The 24,883-nt window shown below is 41.5% G+C and overlaps 2 protein-coding genes across 7 annotated transcripts in view; one reads left to right on the plus strand and one right to left on the minus strand.

The window, feature by feature from the left end:
• GATB (glutamyl-tRNA amidotransferase subunit B) overlaps positions 1 to 24,883 on the plus strand; it is a 685,553-nt gene that overhangs the window by 184,867 nt on the left and 475,803 nt on the right. The gene's annotated exons all lie outside the window — the stretch shown is intronic.
• Positions 1 to 24,883, minus strand: part of FHIP1A (FHF complex subunit HOOK interacting protein 1A) — a 299,876-nt gene that overhangs the window by 78,378 nt on the left and 196,615 nt on the right. For all 6 annotated transcript variants that reach the window (XM_021101513.2, XM_084972705.1, XM_021101517.2 and 3 more), the window contains 2 exons: positions 21,985 to 22,217; positions 9,127 to 9,753 (listed from right to left, as the gene is read on the minus strand). In XM_021101513.2, coding sequence (XP_020957172.1) covers positions 9,127 to 9,753; positions 21,985 to 22,089 — 732 coding nt within the window. In that variant the 5' untranslated portion in view covers positions 22,090 to 22,217. The remainder of the gene's footprint in view (positions 1 to 9,126; positions 9,754 to 21,984; positions 22,218 to 24,883) is intronic.

Below are 24,883 nucleotides of genomic sequence, written 5' to 3' on the forward strand. Positions count from 1 at the left end.
TCGAACCCGCAACCTCATGATTACTAGTCAGATGCATTTCTGCTGCACCACAATGGGAACTCCTGGGAGGCAGGTTTGATCCTCTGCCCGGCACAGTGGGTTAGTCCAGCATTACCACAGCTGTGGTGTATCTGGCAACTGCAGCTCAGATTCAATCCCTGGCCCAGGAACTCCATGTGCTAAGGGGCAGCCGAAAAAGAAAAAGAAAACTAATCACCATATATAACGATGAGGACGACAGACCGCTTGCCCGCTAGCAGTATAGCATGGTAATGGTTGAGACTGTGGATTTCAATATCAGACGCACGTGGTTTTGAACCTGACTCTGCCATTTACAGGCAGGTATCAAAGTCCTCTAAAGGGCAGTTTCTTCACTGAGTCGCTACAACGATGAAAGGAAAGAGTGCAGGTAAAGAGGTGAGCATCCTGGCTTAGACACAGCAGTCTGGAATGGAGGGAGTCAAGACGGCATGCACAGCGCAGGGAACAGGTCAGGAAAGGACCATCCATAAACATCTAATAGGACCCAGTTAATTTCAGCAAAAACAGAAAGATTTTCAGCAGATGGCTTTAGTCTGAAGCTAGCAGCAAAACACCTGGTGGGGACCATTTGAGACAACTTGCCAAAATAAAAAGCCTCATAAATTTCAGATAGGGGATACATAACTTTCCACCTACGGCTGTGTACCTAAAGGTTGCTCATTTCAATTTGCATTTCCTAGCGTGCAGATAGGCTGTTTTCTACTTTTGTCAACATGTAACAAGTGACAAGGGCTTAATCATCAATACTTGGTTTAAAAAAAAAAATCAAAAGAAGGGTGGCACAGTGGGTTGAGGACCTGGCACTGTCACTGCTGTGGCTCATGTCACTATTGTGGCGCAGGTTCAAACCCTGGCCTGGGAACTTCTGCATGCCAGGGGCATGAGAGGAGGCGGCAGAACCTGTAAGGTCTTCAGATCAACCACAGAACAGAAGTTTCCAAAAGTGATCCGGTTTCCTGAAAAAGTCACCACTCTTCCCAAAGCCTGATGCTAACACTGCTTGACAATCATACTAATTAGAGAAAGCTTTTTGCCAGTTGTGATCCTTAGCCGGATGGTTAATAGAGTATGCTTTTATCTTCAACATAAAGAGCTCTTTTTTTTTTTTAATTATGTTGTCAGATGTAATTATAGGAAACTAGGTACAAATGAGATTATGGGATCTATCCTGAGGGGCAACTTAACACAACGAAACTCTGTGTTCCATTCTAGCAAATAAGGTCAGCTGAGTATGTTTTTTCTCCAACTTTAATGAACTGTACAGTGTTTTAAAACATGTTTTTATAAAAGCAACAATTACTCAATGAAATCTGCCTAGAACTGAAGAAGCGGAAATCTGAATATTAAAAACACATTCTATCCTAGACCTCGTATATTTAAGTTTTTAAAATATGAAATATTACAAACATGTAAAACAGAATAGAACAGAAAACCACCCCCAAGATTTTAACAGACTTGTAACAAATTGTCATGCTTTCTTCAGAGCACTCTTTGTTTTTTCAAAAATAAAACATTACAAATAGAGCTAAAGCCTATTCCAATTCAGTTGCCATCCCTGCTCCTTCCTTTGCCCCCCAAAGCACCCACAGTCCTGAACAACTTAGTACATAGTATTCCTATGCTTGTTTTTTGTCTGTTTGTTTTTCTTTTTTTGGCTGCCCCACAGCATATGAAGCTCCTGGGCCAGGGGTCAGCTCCAAGCCGCAGTTGTGACCTATACCACATCTGTGACCTATGTCATGGTGGCAGCAACACCAGATCCTTTAACCTACTGCACTAATCTGGGGGTTGAATATGCATCTTTGCATGGCAGAGATGCCACTGAACCCACTGCCCCACAGTGGGAACTCCCCGTGCTGGTTTTTGTATTTCTCCTGCATTCATATGCTCCAAAAAAATAGTATACATGAAGATTTTGTCTGAAAATTGCATGGAAATTTAATTACATATGTATTACATTTAGTATGTAAATATTAACATTATATGTAACCTTCTGCTCCTTTGTTTTTAGATTTTATATTTTTTGTTTTTAGGTTTGTCGGCGCTTACAAATATAAATGCAGTTACATGCTAATAAATGTGATTCATTAATTAATTCAAGTATAATTGACTTCTATTAGTTTCAACACAACTCAGATAGGAATTTGCCATTTTTATAGATTATACTCTGTTCAAAGTTATTATAAAATATTGACTGTATTCCCCGTGCTGTACATTATGTTCTTGTAATTTATTTATTTTATCCTAGTAGTTTGTGCCTCTTAATCCCCTTCACCTATTTTGCCCTGATCTTGACCCCCCTTCCCTTCGATAACCAGGAGTTTTTTTCTCTGTATCTGAGTCTGTTACTGTTGTCATATTTGTTCATTTGCTTTATTTTTTATATACCACATATAACTGAAAACATACAGTATTTGTCTTTCTCCTGATTTATTTCACCAAGCATAATAGCCTCCAGGTCTATCCATGCCATTCCAATGGCAAAATGTCATTCTTTTTATGGCTGAGCAGTATTCCATTTTTATCCAAAGAAAACAAAACTTTAATTTGAAAAAGACATATGCGCCCCAAAGCTTACAGCAGCATTATTTATAATTGCCAAGATATGGAAGCAACCTAGCATCCAACAGATGAATAGAGAAAGATGTCATATACATACATGTGTGTGTATACATACATACATATAAAATATGTGTGTGTATACATATATACACATACAGTGTAATATTGCTCAGTGATTCATTCATTTTTGAATGCCCACTGACATAGAATAAACCAGTTTATCTTACCCTTAATATAGTTCCTTTTTGTTCTTTTCCTCAGATCACTATTCTATAGAATATCTTTTTGCCTGCATCCTTGTAAACATGTGCCAGATTCTCCTAGGACAGTTATCTAGAAGTGAAGGCACAGGATCACATGGTATGCAAATATTCATTGCATTAAATATCGCCGTATTGCTTCTCTGAGTTACTGTACCAATTTATATTCTCAAGAGTTCCTGTTTTTCCACCCCCTTGACAGTACTTGGTATTATCAGATGTCTAATCATTAGTCACTCGGATGCTGTTATCTGGTGTCTCATTGTGGATTCAATTTATATGTCCCTGATGTTAGGTAAGATGACCACATTTTCATACATTTATCAGCTTTGGGCGTCTTCTGAGAATTATCCATTCATATTTTTGCCCATGTTTCATCATTTTCTTATTAATGTGTAGTATTACAAATATTTTCATATACTTGGGGTACCAACCATTTGTAGTTATGTGTGGTGCAAATATCTTCTCCCAATGTGTGCTTTTGTTCTTTTTTTTTTTTTTTTTTTTTTTTGTCTTTTTGCCTTTTCTTGGGCCGCTCCCACGGCATATGGAGGTTCCCAGGCTAGGGGTCAAATCGGAGCTGTAGCCACTGGCCGCCAGAGCCACAGCAATGCGGGATCTGAGCCGTGTCTGCAACCTACACCACAGATCACGGCAATGTCGGATCCTTAACCCACTGAGCAAGGCCAGGGATCAAACCCGCAACCCCATGGTTCCTAGTTGGATTCGTTACCCACTGAGCCACAATGGGAACTCTGTGTTTTTGTTCTTAACTCTAGTCTTTTCTTTATGATTTGTGCTTTAGAGGAAGTCTTAACATTTCACTACTTAATGCACAAGGTTGTATTAAGCACTTGTTCCTTGAGTCAGACCTGCCACGTTCAAATCTTGACCCTTTGTCTTACCAGCCATGTGGCCTTGAATGATTTTACTTAAGAATATTGTGCCTGGATTTCTTCATCTATAAAAAGGGAATAATACTAGTACCTACAGTTGTGAGGATTAGATGAGTTGATACAAATAAAGCACTAAGAACACCGTCTGAAACATAGTAAGTGCTCAACAAATATATTGTTGTTACCAATAATATTATTCATAATTATTTCGGCCATTTTTGACCTTTTTTACACTTTTATATGACTTTCAGCATCAATTTGTCACATTCCGTGGAAAAAAAAAAAACTCTCTTTGGATTTTAACTCTCATTAACACCTCACAAAATGCACCTTATAATTAAGAAAGGGAAAATTTTACCTGTACAGCAGAGGGATCTAAGGGTCATCACCTTATATGACCCAAGTGATCAGGCATGGCATCACCCACAGCAGGATAACCTAACACTTGCTTCTTGATGTGTCACCTGTATTCTTACCAAATGTTTTTAACCTGAATTTAATCAAGCATTTAGACCCAGCTCCCAATTTGTCAGAAATACAAGTCATAGGGATAAGTCAAGCTACACAACAAAGAAACTCAGCATGTGGGGCTTCTACCAACAATGGCTGATCTCTTAAAAAGTCCACTGTCATGGCAGGGGGTGGGGAGGAGTGGCAGGCTGTTATAGATTAATAGGGACTAAAGAGATACGACGTCAGAAATATTTGCAAACAACGCAACTCATAGGGGCTTAATTTCCAAAATATGCAAACAGCTCATACAACTCAACAACAAAAAAGCAAACAAGCCAATCCAAAAATGGGCAGAAGGACTAAATAGACATATCTCCAAAGAAGATATATGGATGGCCAACAGGGATATGAAAAGATGCTCAACATAGCTGATTATTAGAGAAATGCAAATCAAAACTATAATGAGGTACCACCTCACACCAGTCAGAATAGGCATCATTAATAAGTTGACAAACAAATGCTGGCAAGGGTGTAGAGAAAAAGGAACCATCCTACATTATTGGTGGGAATGTAAATTGGTGTGGCCACTTTAGAAAATAGTATAGAGGTTCCTCAAAAACTAAAAATAGAGCTGTCATATGATCCAACAATCCCACTCCTGGGCACATGTCTACACAAAACTGTAATTCAAAATGGTACATGCACCTCTATGTTCATAGCAGCACTATTCACAAGAGCCAAGACATGGCAACAACCTAGATGTCCACCATACAAACGGGCAAGGATGTGGTACATATATACAATGGAATACTACTCAGCCATAAAAAGAACAAAATACTGCCACTTGCAGCAACATGCATGGAATACAGATGATCATACTAAGCAAAGTAAGTCAGAAAGAGAAAGATAAATACCATATGATATCATTTATATGTGGGAATCAAAATATGACACAAATGGACATTTATGAAACAGAAACAGACTCACAGACACAGAGAACAGACTTGTGGTTGCCAAAAGGGAGGTGGGATGGGGTGGGGACGGAGTGGGAGTTTGGCAGATATAAACTAGTGTATGCAGGATGGATAAACAACAAGGTCCCACTATACTGACAGGGAACTTTATCAATATCCTGTGATAAACCATAAGGGAAAAAAATATGAAAATGAATGTATACATATGTATATCTTACTCACTTGGCTATACAGAAGATATCAACATAACATTGTAAATCAATTGTATGGCAATATTAAAAAGATTTAAAAAATAAATATGACAGTCAGAAATGTACCCTGTATTGGACTTCAGTTTTGAGGGGAAAAAATCTGTATAAGTCATTTGGGGCATAACTGAACTGAATATTAGATTATATTATATAATTATTGTATAATTTTCTTCGGTATAGTAACATTGCGATTATAGGAGTAGGTGCTTATTGTGGGAGCTACATACTAAAGTATCTTATGTCTGTAACTTAATTTCAAATGTCTATAATTTAATTTCAAACGGTCCAGTGAAAAACAAATAAAAAGGGTAGATGATAAATATGCCAAAGTATGACAAAATATCGACAATTTTGAATTTATGTGGTGCATATATGGTGTCCATTTCAGTAACCTTCCAAGTTTTCTGTATTTTGCTTTTTTTTTTTTTTTTTTTTTGTCTTTTTAGGGCCGAACCCGTGGCATATGGAGGTTCCCAGGCTAGGGGTCCAATAGGAGCCACAACTGCCAGCCTACACCACAGCCACAGCAATACGGGATCCAAGCCGTGTCTGTGACCTACACCACAGCTCACGGCTACGCCGGATCCTTAACCCACTGAGCGAGGCTAGGGATCGAACCCTCATCTTCATGGATGCTGGCCGGGTTCGTTAACCACTGAGCCACAACAGCAACTCCTGTATGTTGCTTTTTTCATAACAAAAAGTTGTTTAATATAAATTGCATTAACTTGATGGGGATTTATAGGAAAGTCTCATCTACACATTATCTACAAACTACAGGGATTTTTATTTATTATGATCTTCTTTTATGCCCTTCAATAAAGTTATATAAATTCTCCCCCCCCCCCCTTTTTTTTAACATATTCATTAGATTTATTCAGGCTACCTTAGAATTGTGGGGTTTTTTTTTTTAAGGTATCTTTTTAAAATCACTGTGCATATTGAACAGGTGATCTACCCAAATATTTTGATGATTTGTTTCAATACCTACACCCTTCTTTAATAGCAGAAGTACCCAAAGCAATTCAAAGCAGCCCTTTGTGCAGCTTCTTCATGGAATGGTTCATTGTTTAATAAGTTTCTGCCTCTCCAACACCACTCAGACCCAGCTCTTCCAACCCCTTTTTTCTTTCCCTAATGTGTGTCCCAGCTTCCTGAGCAACTCCCAGACTTACATACATTAAATGCCTACAGGAATTCTGATTACATTCTGTTCTTGATCATATTTCTTTAAGAACTCTCCAAACTGCATGACTGTGGCCACAGTGGTCAGCAGAATAATGGTCCCCCCAAAGCTGTCTACATCCTAATTCCTGGGCCTGTGAACTAATTAGGTTACGTGATAAAGGAATATTGAATTTGCAGATGGAATGAAGGGTGCTCATCAGCTGATGGTTCAATAGAGAGAGTCTCCTGAATGAGCTGGGTAAGCTCAGTGCAATCACAGGGTCCTCAAAGGTGGAAGAGGGAAACAGAAGAGCAGCATCAAGACGGAGGCTCTACGACAGAAGGATGGCCAGAGAGATGCGACAACCTTGACTGTGACATCGGGGGAGAGGGGCACGAGGTAAGGAATGTGGGTGGCCTCTAGAAGCTGGGGAGAGCAAGGAAATGGGAGAGTCCCAAGAAAGGAGTGCAGCCCTACCAACATCTTGACTTTAGCCCCATGAGACCTGCTGGCCTACAGTGAGACAATTCTACTCTAATAATTTGTATTGTTCAAAGCCAAAGCTTTCGGTAATGTGTTACAGCAGCAATAGAAAACTAATACAGGAGTTCCTGTCATGGCTCAGCAGAAATAAATCTGACTGGCATCCATGAGGACACAGGTTCGATCCCCGGCCTTGCTCAGTGGGTTAAGGAGCCGGCATTGCCATGAGCTATGGTGTAGGTCACAGTTGCCACTTGGATCCCGAGTTGCTATGGCTGTGGTTAGGGTGGTGGCTACAGCTCTGATTCGACCCTTAGCCTGGGTGTGGCCCTAAAAAACACACACAAAGAAAAGAAAATCAATACAGCAATGTGTTTCAAACATGCTCTGATTCAGGGTGAGAAGTCACATTTTTATCTTAAGATATAGTCTTTAGAAAGAGCTTATAATGGAGTTTATAATCCTGTTGAAGGAGATAAGGAGGGAGATTTAATTTATTGGCACAGAAGGGAATCAGTTCTCTGCTCCCCATCTGACTCTCCACCTTTGCTCAATCTCTTATTCCACTGGTCAGAAGCCAGAAGAGAAGAGACACATGGTGCCCTGAACTTAACAGAAATTCTGTTTTTACATTTTTTTTAATCCATTTGTTTCCCCAGAAATAAATATTCACCAGACCCTAGGTGACCCTGGTTTATTCGTCAAAATAGGCATTTAGTAGGACACAGAAGATCACTGCTTTTGAACCTCAAAGCAAAATACAGTGTGTTACTCACAAGGATTGCTGTTAGCATTTGGGGCAGGTCACTTCTTTACTGTAGGTGACTGTTCCACAAACCACTGGACATTAAATATCCCTGGCCCCTGCATGCTAAATGCCAGCTGACCTCCCTCCCAGGCCACCCCATGTCCCTTGACAACCAAATACACCCCACGCACATTTCTAAATGCCCTCCAAACGCCCTCGCCCTTGGTCAAGAACTACCCACACAGTGTAATTAACAATGAATCTAATCTACTAATGGCAACTTGCCTGGCCTGTTACAATAAAACTCACTGATGGTTTTCCACACTATTCCAGCAGAATCGGAATATTTAAGGCAATATAAAGAAACACAATGAGATGCTTGGTAAAAAGAACAGAAATGGAAACAAACTGGAAATGTTCACTGAGTTGGGAAAATAAAAATCGCTGTTGCCCAACATCTGACAAACCCGAAGAAGATATAAATGTATAAATCTGTCATTTAAATCCCCCTTCCAAAGATGACATTAACACCAAAAAATCATCAGAGCCGTGTGGCATCTTAAGAGTCGCAGATAGCACCCATTACTTTTTAGAACTATGACTGGGCCTGGCTATTTCACACTAAACCAATGATTTAAGAAACTATACAGAGTAGAGTATTTCTTGGTACCTCACACTGTAAATATGTATTTTTTAAAAATAAAATCAGTGCTTTGGATATATAATTATGGTCATTATCTCACTGGGAAACAAATTCATTTGTGAAACCAGCTGTGAGAGGTCTCACCATATGTCATGATTCACTGGCTCAAAGAAAAGCTAAGAATACAGAAAGAGCAGCTTTTACCAACTGCTCAGGATATGCTCTTAGAAAAAAACTGAAACAGTTCCTAACCCAACAGAAGTGAACCAAGAAACTGTAACACACATTTTTTTTGGGGGGGGGTGGCCACACCCATGTCATGCAGACGTTCCTGGGCCAGGGATCAAACCCATGCCACAGCAGTACACAGAGCCACAGCAGTGACAATGCCAGACCCTTAACCTGCTGAGCCACCAGGGAACTCCTACAGTTTCCTCTGTTGGCTTATTTTGAGCTGAGACTGCTCATCCAATTAGCCCCTCAACTTAGATTCCTCTGCTCCCTCCAAAAGATTTCCTCTAAACATCTTTCCATCGAAGGTGCCAAGCACAGCTTGCGGAAAAGAAAGGAATAAAAAAGTATTTATCGGTAGCTCGGGAGAGGAGAAGAGGACTGGGTGGACAAGAACTGAAGGAGAAGGCCTTACTGGACAGAAGTAGGTGTTCTCCACGATATGTTGGGCCACCATGCTGTTCTCGGCAGAGAGAGACATGATGAAGAGCAGAGCATCCCGGGCCTGCTGGCCTACGGTCCCCTCCCGATGGATGAAGGGAATCAGGAGGGAGAAGATGAGGAAGTTGGCAGCCCCTTGGTCCTCACTGGTGTGGAAGAAGAGCTCCAGGATGGACGGGTCTTTGGCAAGAATAGAACAGAGCTGACTGAGCAGGACAACTAGCTTCCCCTCCACGGCAGGGGTGGCCGTTCCCGAGCAAGAGCTCAGCAGCATCATCAGGGGCTTCAGGATGGGCTTGTGGTGCAGCAGAGGCTGGTGTGACTGGGTGACCAGCATCTCGTACATCTTCAGCTGCTCCATTTTAGTCTCATCGGTAAATTCCCGCCTCAGGCTCCAAAGGAAGAGCTTCTCCATGATGTTCTCCGAGACCACAAATTCCAGGATTGGCCCCATGGCAGCATCCTTGGCCTGCTCTTCAATCAGCAAGAAGAGCATGTGTTCTACATAGTTCTGCACAGCACTGGCCTCATCTGAAGGGATGGACCCATACTTTGCCTGGGTGTTCTTCAAGGGGTCATGCTTCTCTAAGATCTTCACAACCTGTAACCAAATCAAACATCTATCATCCATCTGTAGCTTACCATAACTATGAAGACACACCAACACTAACTGTACCACATATTCAAAGAAAAAGCAGGAACCAGGGCCCCCCAGTAAGACAGACATGAGAGCTCTGTGTCTCCCTCTCATGAGACTAAAATGAAGGCGTTAAACCACAGAAAGAAGGCATTTGACATTGTTGGATTACAATAGTTAAAAAATGTTGGCAATCTAAAATCTCAAAGAAAGTAGAATGGTTATGTAAATTAGCCTGCATGCATTTCTGGGTCCATTATTATGAAGACTATTGAGCAAAATTAAAAAAAACTCTAAGGGAACCAGGAATTGACAGAACATTGTAAATCAATAATAAAAAAAATGTAAAAACCTCTAAATGATATGTTAAATAAAAAATAAGTTACTTGTATATAGTTAGACCCATCATTATCAAAACTATGTCAAAAAAAATGCAAGTCAAAGAAAACTGAAAACAATATGGAACAATAGTCATCATTTTTGTGTTCAAAGTGACAAGATCTTAAATTTTCCCTAACTGTCAAGGATATAATAGTGCTTTTAAATTTTAAAATACATTAAATAATTAAGACTACCAGTATTCACATATAAACAGACTCGATTTGGAGATTTCAACAATGGAACACAGCTCCTCAAATGCCCTTGACAGAACAATATCCTTCCCTCCACATGGATCGGTACCCTCTTCAACCAAGCATGCATCATTAGGAAGGATGAAAGGAAACTGACAGACAAGAGATGCCACCTACCAGAATCATATAACATATGTTGAAATTTTTTAAATGGTTTGCAAACTGTGTGTGTGTGTATATATAGGATATTGCAAAGTATATATATATATATATATATATATATATATATATATATATATATATATGATGGATAAACAACAAGGTCCTACTGTAGAGCACAGGGAACTATATTCAACATTCTGTGATAGACCGTAATGGAAAAGAATATGAAAAAGAATATATGTATAAACTGAGTCACTTTGCTATACAGCAGAAATTATCACAACATTGTAAATCAACTATACATCAATAAAATTTTATTTTCTTTTTTTATTTTTTATTTTATTTATTTTTTTCTACTGTACAGCATGGGGACCAAGTTACACTTACATGTATACATTTTTTTTCCACCCTTTGTTCTATTGCGATATAAGTATCTAGACATAGTTCTCAATGCTACACAGCAGGATTTCATTATAAATCCATTCCAAGAACAATAGTTTGCATCCATTAACCCCAAGCTCCCGATCCCTCCCACTCCCTCCCTCTCCCCCAGGGCAGCCACAGGTCTATTCTCCAGATCCATGACTTTCTTTTCTGCGGAAAGGTTCATTTGTGCTGTATATTAGATTCCAGTTATAAGTGACATCATATGGTATTTGTCTTTGTCTTTCTGACTTATTTCACTCAGTATGAGAGTCTCTAGTTCCATCCATGTTGCTGTAAATGGCAGTATGTCGTTCTTTTTTATGGCTGAGTAGTATTCCATTGTGTATATATACCACATCTTCCTAATCCAATCATCTGTGGATGGACATTTGGATTGTTTCCATGTCCTGGCTATTGTGAACAGTGCTCCAATGAAGATGCAGGTGTATGTGTCTTTTTCAAGGAAACTTTTGTTCGGATATATGCCCAAGAGTGGGATTGTGGGGTCATACGGTAGTTCTATGTATAGATTTCTAAGGTATCTCCAAACTGTTCTCCATAGTGGCTGTACCAGCTTACATTCCCACCAACAGTGCAGGAGGGTTCCCTTTTCTCCACACCCCCTCCAGCACTTGTTATTTGTGGACTTATTAATGATGGCAATTCTGACTGGTGTGAGCTGGTATCTCATGGTATAAAAAAATTTTTTTTAAGTTTTTTTGTTTGGGGAGGGGTGTGTGTGTGTGTGTGTGTGTGGCCTGCAGCATGCGTAAGTTCCCAACCCAAGGACTGAACCTGAGCCCACAGCAGTGATAACACCAGACCCTTAACCTGCTGAAGGAGGAGGGAACTCCAAAAAAAATGAAAGGTCTGAAGTATGCATTTCTTTAAGCCAGAAAAAAAAAAAAATGCTGAGATAATCAATTACAAAATAAATCTCTAAAAGCACAGGGTTTCTGTTTGGGGTGATGAAATTGTTTTGGAAATAGTAGTGTGATGGTTGCATGACATGAATGTGGTTAATGTCATTGAATTATATACCAAAAATGATTAGGAGAGTAAACTTCGTGTGTGTGTGTGTATGTATATTACATACACCATCAACATTTTTAAAAAAATCAATTGACAGTTAAAAAAAAAAAAAAAAACACCCTAGTTAGGTCACATGACAGCCCGGGTGTTTCTCTTACCACCGCTGGTATTCGAGTGCTTTCTACCCCTTCTTCGCCCATCAATACTGAACTTCTGCTCTGGGGCTTGAAAATTGAAACAATTTTGTATCTCAACCTCCGTTTAACTTTATGACTTGGAATTTCTATGATAATATCTGTTCAATTTACTTCCTTTAGAGTGTGTACACATGTTAATTTTTGAACAAACATTTTATCCATGAATTTAACTTGCTCCTTTTTGCCTTTCTGAACTGCACGCTACATGGACTATGGTTAACTTCTGCCCTACCCTCCCAGCCCAGCTCTAAGACATGCCGCTGCATGTTTTGGTATTTAGGTTATAGAATTTTTGCAAGTCACTGCGGAGGCCACAAAAGGACAATGCTACGTCAGCATGCGTGAGCAATGAGGGAACTTTATTTCTCAGGGAAAAGTCTAAGCTTTTCCCCTGGCAGAAGCAGGGTAAAGGAACCTTTAGCGACCTGGCTAGTATATCCTTAGGAATGAATAGATTTCCACAGAATCTGTAATCTTCACCAATTGCCATTATAAAATTTACAGTACTACCAGGAAAAAATACCCAACACTCTTGAGCTGACACTTGCAACAAGGAAGGCCTTGGTGAGCAGCTACCCAGAAGGTGCCCAGTTCAATGACTGCTGGCCCAAGTCTACCCAGCGGCCACCCATCTCCTTCACTGCATGCCAGACTCCAGACTCCCCCTCCCCTTCCCCACCCTCCCCAAGCCTCTAGAACTCCTCAGAGACTTAAGGACCTCACTGGGACCTAACATCCTTTCCCTTTGCTCTGGCCTTGACAACAGCTCAGAGCGCTGGACTGCAGTACCATATTCGTCCAAAAGGGGGCTCCACCTGAGCACAGCTCACTCTCCAACCCCAAAGCCCTAACTTCAAGGTTCCACATTCTGAAGAACAAATTAGCTCTACAGGTTATCAGTTCTATAATCTCAAAGTCCACACGGTGAGTTTACTTATGAGAGCTATCTACACAACTAGGCCTCAGGGTAGAAATGTAATTATACTTCTCATGTGTGCTCAGACTGTTCTAAACTGTCTAAAATTGGGACTGTGCCTTATATACCGATAGCAGCACAGCAAATTAGCTCAATGTTTCTGGAAAACAATCTGGCAATATGTAACAGAAGCTATGAAACTGTTCCTGCCCTTTGACTTGTTAATCTCACTTTGGGGAAAATGCTCCAAGTAAACAACCCAAAAATAATTTGTTTAAAAATGTTCACACCAATGATATTTTCCGTAATGAAAAATAAACATATTACTGACCCACACAGTCAAAAATAAGAGAATTATAATCATATTGTTATATCACCATACTCTAAAGCTATTAAAAATAAACAGTAAGTGAATCGTATTGTTACATGACAATTTATACATGAAATAATTTAAAAACTAAATATATTGACAAATAGACTCATGATGAGAAGTGAGTCTGAAAAGATATAAAGGCAGAGATCCTGTTGTGGCTCAGTGGAAACAAATCTGACTAGCATTCATGAGGACGCAGGTTCTATCCCTGGCCCCGCTCAGTAGGTTAAGGATCTGGCGTTGCCATGAGCTGTCAGGTAGGTCACAGATGCGAGTCAGATCTGGCATAGCTGTAGCTGTGGTATAGGCCATCAGCCATAGATCCTATTCAACTCCTAGCCTGGGAACCTACATATGCCACGAGTGTGGGCCTAAAAGACAAAAAAAAAAAAAAAGAAAAGGAAAGATATAAAGGAGATTTTAAGGTTAATTAGTTCTTCTTTCCTACAAATTGATCTAATCTCATAACACAAGTAAAAATTTTAAAGCAAAGTAATTTTGTACTCATGTCTACAAAAAGGACCAAAACACAGAGTTAAAAAATTCTCAGAAATTCCTAAGCAACCTACATTTTTATATATGCATTTGTATTTATACTATATGCCTGCCTGTAAATATTTATTTCATATCTAAATGTATGTATGTAATATAAAGCAAAGCTATTTACATGATCTCAATTTAACATTTTTCTCATGAATTTTTATTTTATTTTATTTTTTTTTTGTCTTTTTGCCATTTCTTGGGCCACTCCCTCGGCATATGGAGGTTCCCAGGCTAGGGGCCGAATCGGAGCTGTAGCCGCCGGCCTATGCCAGAGCCACAGCAATGCCATATCCAAGCCTCGTCTGCGACCTACACCACAGCTCACCGCAATGCCGGATCCTTAACCCATTGAGCAAGGCCAGGGACCGAACCCACAACCTCATGGTTCCTAGTCAGATTCGTTAACCACTGCGCCACGACGGGAACTCCATATTTTTCTCATGAATTAATCTTCATTTGTATTACTTAGTCCAATGCTCTCCTCTGCAAATTCCTACTTTGGGGTGGAAGGTGTGGTGAAAATCCTAAAAAAGAAAACTAGATCTTTGGACAGACTACAAACTATTTTCCAGCTTTTAAACTGAAGCATCTCTCCTTAGAGCAGCTCCTTTCCACCACCTTCTGGGTTCAAGGGCAAGGAAACATGGGAAAGGGGCTGTAATAACCCACAGAGAGAGAAGCTTTGTTGATCATCTGGAACCAAGCCCTCTGCTCACTCCCAGGCCTGGCCCAGTGTTTTACTGCCTGGAAAACGGGTGTTCCAACCAGGCCTGTGAGTCATGCAATAGCCAAAGAGCAGTAAAGTGCTGATGCTGTTGCCACTTGTCCTTAACGTCCCTCCTTAGGTGCAGGGACCCTCCCAGGCCACCTCCCTTTCCCTTCCAGGCAGACACACCTGTGACCTGCTTCTGCAAATGGGCTCGGCCCACACCCTCCGCCTGGTTCCCACCTGACAGGGCATATATGCCTAAGAAGCTTCTTAGCTAGAGCACAGCAAGACTGAATCTCCAAGACCTTCTGTTCTGAGGCCTCAGGTTAGCTGCCCAGACGGTGTCACAGTTTATTCAGTTTCTGGAGGCTGACTCCTGGTGTGACCTTGACTCTTCCTTACTCTTTCCTTCTGTGTGCGCTTCCCAAACCACTCCCACCACACTCCAATATTCCTCACTGCTGTCCAGTCTCACCTAGTTATCTCCCATGGACCCACGACCACACGCTGCTCACAGTGGCTTCTCCAGGCCTGGCCCACTCCTCTGATTACCCCCATCTTATACTTTCAACCTTGCCTCTGATTCCCCAGCCCCAGCTGCCTCTCCGCTACATACTCTGCATCTCAGGGATTCAGTACAGGGGGAAAAGCACCATTATGGGGGCTGGAGGAATCCAAGTAGGAAGATACACTTTGCAAACATTCACTTAACAAGTTTACTTCATCAGGTTAAATGCCATTTAATCGACTGATCAAACCCTGATCAAGCCCAAGCTCATTAGGTAGGTAAGCCAACTGAGATCGACTCAGAATGGTAAATGTTCTGCGGATCGTAGCTAGGCATCTGTTGATCTACAAACGTTAACATATACAAGCTGGTCTATAGATGTGTGGATGAGGAGCCTGAATCACATATCACAATTCTAAAAAAGAAACAAATACACAATCAATAGTGTGAACAATGGCATACAAATTTTCATCTGCCCCAAATAGCTGAATTTTAACTTCACTTCAAAGTCATCTGACCTTTAAGTATGAGGATTACTGGAGCTCAATAAGATGAACAAATAATGAATCTCTGCAATAAGGAGTATCAGCAGCTCCTATCCTTAGCTCTAATAATGGCCCCCATCAGGCAGTGACAATGGGCCTGAATTTTAAATATTCACAAATTCTAAATAGGAAGCCCAAATGTTTCCTATTTAGAAAGATATGCATGAATCACATAGTCACACTCAAGCTAACAAATGATTATTCTTCATGATAAACACAGTGTTTCTCTGTCAGGAGAATAGCTTTTACTCCATCTTAATGGTATTCTGTGTCCCATAGACATGCATGTATGAACAGATGACTATTTATGCTACTTTGGTTAGAGCCTAGTTATTTCAAGAAAATCACAGGGGAGTTCCCATCGTGGCTCAGCCGGTTAAGAACCTGACATTGTCTCTGTGAGGATGCGGGTTTGATCCCTGACCTCACTCAGTGGGTTAAGGATCCTGCACTGCCAGAATCTTTGGCCTAGTCAAAGATGAGGCTCAGATCTGGTGTTGCCGTGGCTACAGTGTAGGCCTCAACTGCAGCTCTGATTCAAGCCCTGGCCCAAGAACTTCCATGTGTGGCAGGTGCAGCTGTTTTAAAAAAAAAAAAAAAAAAAAAAAAGGAAAAAAAAAAGAAAGTCACAGGAGTACAACCTATACTTCCAAGTCCTTTGGAATGCTAATTTAAAGTGACATTGTGGAAAAAACTAAGTTACTAAGCAATATTTTCCATCACAAAGAAGAAAGATAGGATTTAGTGATCTTAAGCCAAATTCCACTTAATGGACCAAATTAACCACAACCAAAGTAAATTTCCATCCAATCCTTATTCATTATTTAGCAGCTGTGTCTTGCAAGTTAGGGTATTTCTTACATAGCTGCTCCTTGGGAGATCTTTACAGGGTCATTTTTTTTAAGTTTTGGCCACATCCATAGCATGTAGAAGTTCCCAGAGCAGGGATCAAACTTGTGCCACAGCATCAACCTAAGCCACAGAAGCAACAATACTGGATCCTGAACCGACTAGGCCACCAGGGAACTCCCATCATTTCTTTTTATAACAAGAGAGCAGCCTGTAACACATGCATCCTTGCACAAGGAGGTTGGCATCTGCTCTGGTTCTGAACTCCAGAGACGTAACTAAATCTTGAATTAAACAGGATAAAGCAGAAACTATACCCACACTCCATACCTCCTTAGAACCAAGATAATCTAGTAATTGCAGTAATAGAGAAATATGGTAGGCGCTTCCGTTAAAAAAATAAAATAGTAAATGAGCCTTTAAGTTAGGTGTATGTAAATTTTTTGAGTTAATTTTTTTTTAATTTAAGAGTAATGATCTATGTGATAACATCCCAGAGACCACTGTAATTCCAAGCACAGCAAACACAGACGTATCGCGGAGCATAAGCGGGAGAGATGCTGACATTTCAACATGTTCAACCCCTTTAGGGACTAATAGAGGCTATCGGTGGGCGGGCCCTCTCAAGCAGCATAGCTCTTGTTCTGCTTTACTTGCTACTGTGGAGAGCTACTTGAAAAGCTGAGAAGAGAGATGTAAATTTTTAAAATGTTAGCAAACATACCAAGACCTGGAGACAAGCAGGCAAGGTTCTCTAATAGTCTCCGACTTTTCATCCCTCAAAGACTTCAAGTAATTTCTCTCTGTCATTTGGTTGATGACAAGGCACAGACCAAAAGGGTAAAATGAACAGAACAAAATAATGTGTTTCATAGGGAACCAGAAAGCCAATCTCAAAGCCATGTGAAAGTGCTCAGTTTTCTAATGGAGTCAGGCTACTTGGAGCTTCATACAAGTTATCATACTTAGAAGCTGTTGGCTGTTTTTCATTATTGTGGGAAGACATTTAAGTTAATTCATCTAGGTGATTCAGCTTTTTCCCAAACACATCCCCTCCAAGGAGAAAAAGGCTACGAAATCCACTAGCTTTTCATCTGTCACCATTACTCTGAGCTCTGAAATGTTCATAGCTTCTTAAAAAGTTGTAAAGCAGTTATTGTAAATAGCAGTTATTGACAAGGCTGAGGGTGGTAAGTTTGGTGCTGTTAGCACACGGAAATGGGCCCCTGAAATCCAACTGATTCTTTTTCAACCTCTGTTCTCCTGGCTTTAAGACCCATTTAGTACATAGCACTGATTCAATACGTGAAAGGAGAGGGCAGAGAGCAAGGGCCATGAGGCTTCCCAGTAAAAATGTGCCATTAAGAATAACTAGTGTGTGTTGGGGGGGTGGCGGGAATTGGTTCACATGGCCACACAGTCTAATAGTTCATTATCTTTTGGACCAACGCCTCTTACTTTTTGCTCTCTCTTCCATTCAGAAGAAGCAAAGATGCAAAGAAGCAAAGGCAAGAGATAAAAATGACAATCTGCTAGACTATAAACTGTTCTTGTAGACTCCTAGAAAAATCAAACTCCCTCTCTCCCTCTCCCTTCCGCCAGCCTTCTCCCCTCTGTCCCCCTCCCCCTGCCCCCCACCTTTCCCCTCCCTTCCTCCCTCCCCCCTTCCCACCCCTTCCCCCTCCCCATCCTCCCGTCTCCCTCTCCCTCTTCCAGATAAATGATCATTAAATGCAGGTCTAAAGAGCTTACTGGTAGCAAATTGTTTCACTATTAGTGTACGTTCAAAACTGTTTTCCAAGTCTTCTAGCTCTTCCAAAGTTGTATTTCCTATTTTCTGTCTTTCGGCTGAACAGTTTATTGCACAGTGACAATATGCCTACAATACTCTCGGCAACAAATGGTCTCTGACCATGAGGAGCTTCCAATGACATTGGCAAGAAGACGTATGTGTAATTTTAATGAAAGGTGAAAAGCAGCCGGGGTTGCAGTGAAAGAACACTCACGCTGTTGCTGGAGCACAGAGTGGGGGTATGAAAGAGGGCAGAGAAGGTTTCCTGGAGGGAATGAAGCCCCAGATGGGTCAAGTGGAAGGAGCGGCGTTAACCTGGGGGAGAGACATCCAGGCAGAAAGAAGAGGAAGTACCTAAGGCAGAGGAGCATGCAACAGCCTGACCTGTGCGCTGCCAGGAGAGGGGATGGCAAAGTCACACTCTAGGTCATTTCACCTTTCTGGAGACTAAATGAGGAATGAAAGCGGCCAGGAGACTGTAGGTGGCCAGATGCCACTGAAATGTCCAACTTCGGGAATGCCCAAGGCAGATCTGAGGTTTAGGTCCACTGTTCTGGCTTCTACAGCCCAGGATGGCATCTCAGAAGATAAGAAAGGGCTCAGGCCTGGATTCTGCAGTCTCACTAAGACGAAGGCAACCCTCCTTGCACACCCACTAGAGAACTATCCTGAGGATGTGAGAGCAGGAAACCCAGGGACCACTTGAGAAACTCAAGTGCACGCAAGGTCTCTCCCTGAAGTCATCCCAACCCCTGGAATCACAGACTGCCTTGAGTGATGGTTGTAGAAGCAGCTGTCCCTGACAGACTGCACAGTGTAGGGGGTCAAGTGGCTGTCTTTGATCTGCACTCGAGGTCTGGCATAGACGCTGCTAGTAAACAGTAGGACACAACCTGTCAAATTTGTGTTAACTATGCTGAATTTGCATTGAGCTCTCCTAACAAACAGAACCCTGGACACCACTGACTTTTGTTGCCTTCATTTTCCCTCACTTAACATGTGCAAAAGCATCCTGCTTGCAGCTAACAGGACGCTTCAGTAAACAGACCACGGGCCCACATCTCCTACCAGCCTTATAGGTTTTCTTGGGTGACCTCAGGGGAACCCAGGAGCTACATCACACTAGTCATTGGAGTTTATGGATTTTAGCTCATTTCCTGATCCTCTGCAACTGCTCTTCACCCGCCACCCCAGCCCAAAGAGCCCACAGCACAGCACGAGTGCACGAAACTCCAGAAACAATGAAACGCAGCATTTGTTCCTAGCACCGGAAGGTCTCATCCTTACCTCACACTCAGCCCCCATCCCTGCCTTGCCCTGATGTCCTCAGCCTTTTTTTTTTTTTAACCATTCCAAAAACCAAGGCTGAACATTTGTTCCCGATATCCCTTCTCTAAAATATTCTCTTCCTTTCTGTCATCAGAACCTTCTTTTTCTACAGTCAAGCTAACAAAACCTCACTCCCTCCATTTCACAGCCCAGGTCCACCCATATCAGTCCCATCCCCGGACTTATTTCCCATAATCACTATTATTCATTTTATAATAACATAGCTCACACTGTCATCCAAACTAGCTTCTCCATTCTCTCCAAGCCCAGACCAAGCCTGGTACAGTTCCATGTACACGGTGACACCCACCATGACAGAGCTGAAGGGTAGGTTCAGTGCATCTACGTGTAACAAGCAGTCAGCCCTCCGTCTCTGTGGGTTCCGTGTCTGCAGTTCTGAGTCTACAGATTCAACCAGTCACGGATCGAAAACATTCGGAAAAAACTTCCAGAAAGTTCCAAAAGATTTAACTCGAATTTGCTGCACACTGGCAACTATTTACGTGACATTTACATCATACTTCCAACTACTCACATAGCATTTACGCCGTATCAGGTATCATAAGTAATCCAGATGTGCAGATGTGTGCAGGTTATATGCAAATATTATTTTATATACAGGACTTGAGAATCTGCAGGTTCTGGTACCTGCTCATGTCCTGGAACCCATCCCCATGGATACCAAGGGATGAGACCAAGGGATGAGTGTAATCACACTGACAGCTATGTGGATTTCTTCAACCAGCACTTTTATTCATAAAGGCCCCAGTGTGACCCTCAAGAGCTTTTGCAAATAGAGACTGAGGGCATTTTCGAGATTTATTTAAGAGGAAAAGTTAAGACTAAGGAGGTAAGAAAGTTGGCCAATATTAAAGACACGGCAGAAACAACGACACCAAGAGTGTGCCCACTTTGCAAAAGGAAGTGTTTAATAATCTAACCCCCTTAACCTCTGATAAAGGTAGCCTCACCCTCAAGTCAATATTTTTCTGCACTAAACAGAGCGTGCTAAACACCAGCGCTGGAGTGCAAGGCCAGAAGTCATTACCCTAATTATCTGGAAAACTGAACTGCTTTCTCCCATTTGCTAAAGCAGATGTGCCGTTAATATCCAGAGAAAACCCATTAAAATTATGACAGTAAAAAGTCAGAGAGTGGGAAATGCATAAAAAAAATCTTGGAAGCTTTACGCTGGGGAGAGTGACAAGAAGCCACACAGTGTAAATGACCCAGAAGCAGAATTGATTTTGTTTTTGATCTAAACTGTGTCCTCTATAATTGCTGTGATTTACAGGCTCAGGGCTTTAACCCATGTGCTGTTTCCGGCCACAGGAAGGAACTCTGGGTAGTCATTAAAAAACTGTCACATAAATAGCCACTTACCAGCTCACCTGGGCAGTGTAATGTTGGACAAGCAGTAAAGAATGCCAGTTTTATTTATTTTACTACTTGTCCTCTCCCTGAGGAAAGAGGTGAGCTCATAAATTTCCTGAACATTCCACCCTTAATTATCCGAACAAGCAGATCAGCATCACAGCGAAGTCAAAAATAAAAAGTCAAAAAACTTTCAAAATCATCTTTGTAATGAATTCAGACACTTCCAGGCATCACCTTTCCTTAAATGATACCGGGACCACCAGCTTGAAAAATGGTAGAGCAGAGAGGTCAAATCCGCTGGTCTCAGAGTCACGGGACCAAGAGCTAAGAACTTGACTGGAAACTCACTAGTCGTATAACCTCAAGCAAGTCATTTCACCCCCATAATTTTCCATTCCCTCATCTGTAAAATGAGAAAGCTACAACTAAGTGCCTCACGGGTTTGTGGAGAAGATTAAATAAGGCATTTGAAGTATTCGGAACCGCACTTGGCACATTGTTAATAAATATGTATTTCAGTATTGTTGGGAGTTTAAAGGCTGAATGGAAATTTGCAGGGAGCAGGGAAGGAAAGAAGATGTAATCATGTTCAAGAATATTGCAAAGTAAAGGCCAAATGCTACTTCTTATAAAAAGGACCTGAGGAAAATGCATGTCTCCTAATCGCTTTTGTGAAAACCAAGGTTTTTAACCAGCTACCTATTCAAGGAAAGCAAGAGAGGTGTGCTTCTCTTCCTACCTAAAAGGGTTTCCTCCCTGTGTTTCTGGAAGCCTAGTAACCTGTCACACAGGTAGGGAACCTGTGTGGGCAATAGAGGACTTTAGGGCTCCCTAAACAGCAGAGAAGGTGGAATTCATACATTACCTGAGCCCAGTGGTTTTTAAATACAATCATGCATGTTTCTGGGTCAACCCCCTGCAGGCTCACAGCCTGCTGGAGTTTGCTTTCTGTCGCAACTGATGTCATCATAAGCCTTCATAAGCCAGATGCTTCTAAGTCATATTTGATTTTCACGAAAACTCGGTAAGCAGTCACTAACTTTCAAGCGTCACAGTAGAAATGTAACTTCTTCACGCTTCATTGTCACCTTTCAAAGCCTGGAATGACAATAACAAAAAACACATCCGCATTATGTTCACATTTTAAATAGAATGTTATTAAATTAAAATCGAAGCACTGACATTCTCCATGTCCAATGCTGAACAAAATATCTACAAAATAGACATTTACACTCAATCTAAAGCCTTTCTTCTGGAGTTCCTGCTGTGGTGTGGTGGGTTAAGAATCTGACTGCAGCAGATCAGGTTGCTGCAGAGGCACAGGTTTCATTCCCAGCCTGGTGCAGTGGGTTAAAGCATTGCCACAGCTGCCATGTAGGTCACAGCTGCAGCTCAGATTCAATCTCTGGCCCAGGAACTTCCATGTGCCCCAAGTGCAGGCATTAAAAAAAAAAAAAAAAGATGCTACCAAAACTATATGAATAAATTAAACAATTATTGGGTTTATTCTCTTCACTACCACCAACCACACCCTCCTAGTTTCAAGAAGCAGCAAACTATGATATCAGTGTTGGGGTTTTAAAACACCCAGAAACAGGAAAACCATTAGTTAATAGCAACTGAAATAAATGGCCTGATGTAACTTAGGTGAGTTACAACAGCACCCAGACTCCTGGGTCCAGCAATAGCCAATTTCGTCTTCATCGGTGACTGTCCCAGTGGAATTGAAAGCATTCTCAATCATTTGGTGGCTGAAAACTAAGTTAAGGTTTCTAGCTTTCCCGACAAAGGATCCCCAGTAAGCTTGACAAATCAGAAACGATCCATCAGAAACTAGATACTGCTGACTTGGTAGCACACCTATAGATGAAAAATGAATAGTGGGGATCAAATACGAAGAAAACCTGACTCCTACAGAGCCATCGGGGAGGAGAGACACTGTGGTCACGGAGCACAGAGGGACGGCGACCGGGCGGGAGGTGCTAACTCGGACACAAGCAGAAGAGCCCGGGCTTATCTCATCAGTCTCACCAGCCCCCACAAAAGGACCGGGTACAGTTCAAAATAGGATTTTTTACTGGACACCTAGATAGAGGGTCAGAGAAAAGTAATTACATTATAATTACCAGAGTGCTGGAAAACAGAGACTTGTAGTGTCAAAATATAAAAACCAAAAGAAAAAAAAAAATGAGGTTATTCCCAACTGAGGAACATAAAGAGGATGAAACGGGTCAACGCTTCTCCTACAAACAAGAAAGTGTGTGAAAGGGGGCTTGGGTGATGATCCAGGTGAGATGCATGGTTCAAGTTCTTGGTGGGAAGTGGGGTTAAACACTGGAAAGTGGTTAAAGGAATATTCAAAACAAGTACTTCTGTGGGGGTGGGGTAGAAGACGAACCAGTCTACATTAAAGGATCCTGAAAATAAATTTTACGACTTAAGAATAGAAAACTTGAAGAATGAATCATTCTGAGGAGAAAAACCTTTCTTTTTTCTTTTTTTTCTTTTTTTTTTTGGGGGGGGGTCTTTTTAGGGCCACAGCATATGGGGCTCTAAGGCTAGAGGTCTAATCAGAGCTGTAGCCGCCAGCCTACACCACAGCCACAGCAACTCGGGATCCGAGCTGCGTCTGTGACCTATATACCACAGTTCATGGCAACGCCGGATCCTTAACCCACTGAGCGAGGCCAGGGAGCAAACCTGAACTCCAGAAAAACCTTTCTTAAGGAGAATGTAAGAGGGTTAAGGGATGAGCGAGAGAGGGGCCTGCTGGCAGCCTGCACAAATTGTACACCCAAGGGAATGGGCTATGTTTTATTACGTAAATTACTAAATTCCCCAATGGATGGACCTTAATAACATAAAAAGTGTTGTTTTATTTGCATTTTTTTAAATGATTTTTATTTTTTCCATTATAGCTGGTTTACAGTGTTCCGTCAATTTTCTGCTGTGTAGCAAAGTGACCCAGTCACACATACACATATACATTCTTTTTCTCACATTATTCTCCATCAAGCTCCATCATAAGCGACAAGATATAGTTCCCTATACAGCAGGGTCTCATTGCTTATCTACTCCAAATGCAATAGTTTGCATCTATCAACCCCAGATTCCCAATCCTTCCAACTCCCTCCCCCTCGGCCCCCACAGTCAGTTCTCCAAGTCCATGAGTTTCTTTTTTGTGGAAGTTGTTTTCAATAAGACATCATCTACTGCCAACTAGAGCCCACTGCCACCAAGAGGTGTGTTTCACTGGAGTGGTCAATCTAGGCAGGCAGGGTATGTGTTGCCAGACACACACACACACACACTCCCTAGGATCCCACAGCCATTCTCATCACCTCACTTTGGGTAGCAGGCTGACCTTTACAGACATCTCGGTGTTGTTTTAGGTGATAAGAGATAGAACAAGTTCCTATTCAACGTCCTGTCGTCCTAAACACTCTGTTTCTTTGAAAATGTCAAGGGCTCTTATCCAGGTGGCATAATGATAGTAATGAGGAAAATCAGAGTGTTTGGTTTATTTCGGAGAATGAAAAAAAACAGAAGACTCTGAGATTCCTTCCAGTTCTGGGAATCTCAGATTCCTCTTCTTCTTCTCTCTCTCTCTCTCTTTTTTTTTTTTTTTTTTTTTTTTTTTTTTGTCTTTTTTAGGGCTGTACCCACAGTATATGGAGGTTCCTAGGCTAAGGGTCAAATCGGAGCTGGAGCCGCTGGCTGACACCACAGCCATAGCAACTCGGGATCCAAGCCTCATCTGCGAC

The sequence above is a fragment of the Sus scrofa genome, chromosome 8 (genome assembly GCF_054392235.1).
Source record: "Sus scrofa isolate SSC_HxYL_T2T_F1_AM1 chromosome 8, Sscrofa_HxYL_maternal_Yorkshire_Landrace_v2.0, whole genome shotgun sequence".
Lineage (NCBI taxonomy): Eukaryota > Metazoa > Chordata > Mammalia > Artiodactyla > Suidae > Sus > Sus scrofa.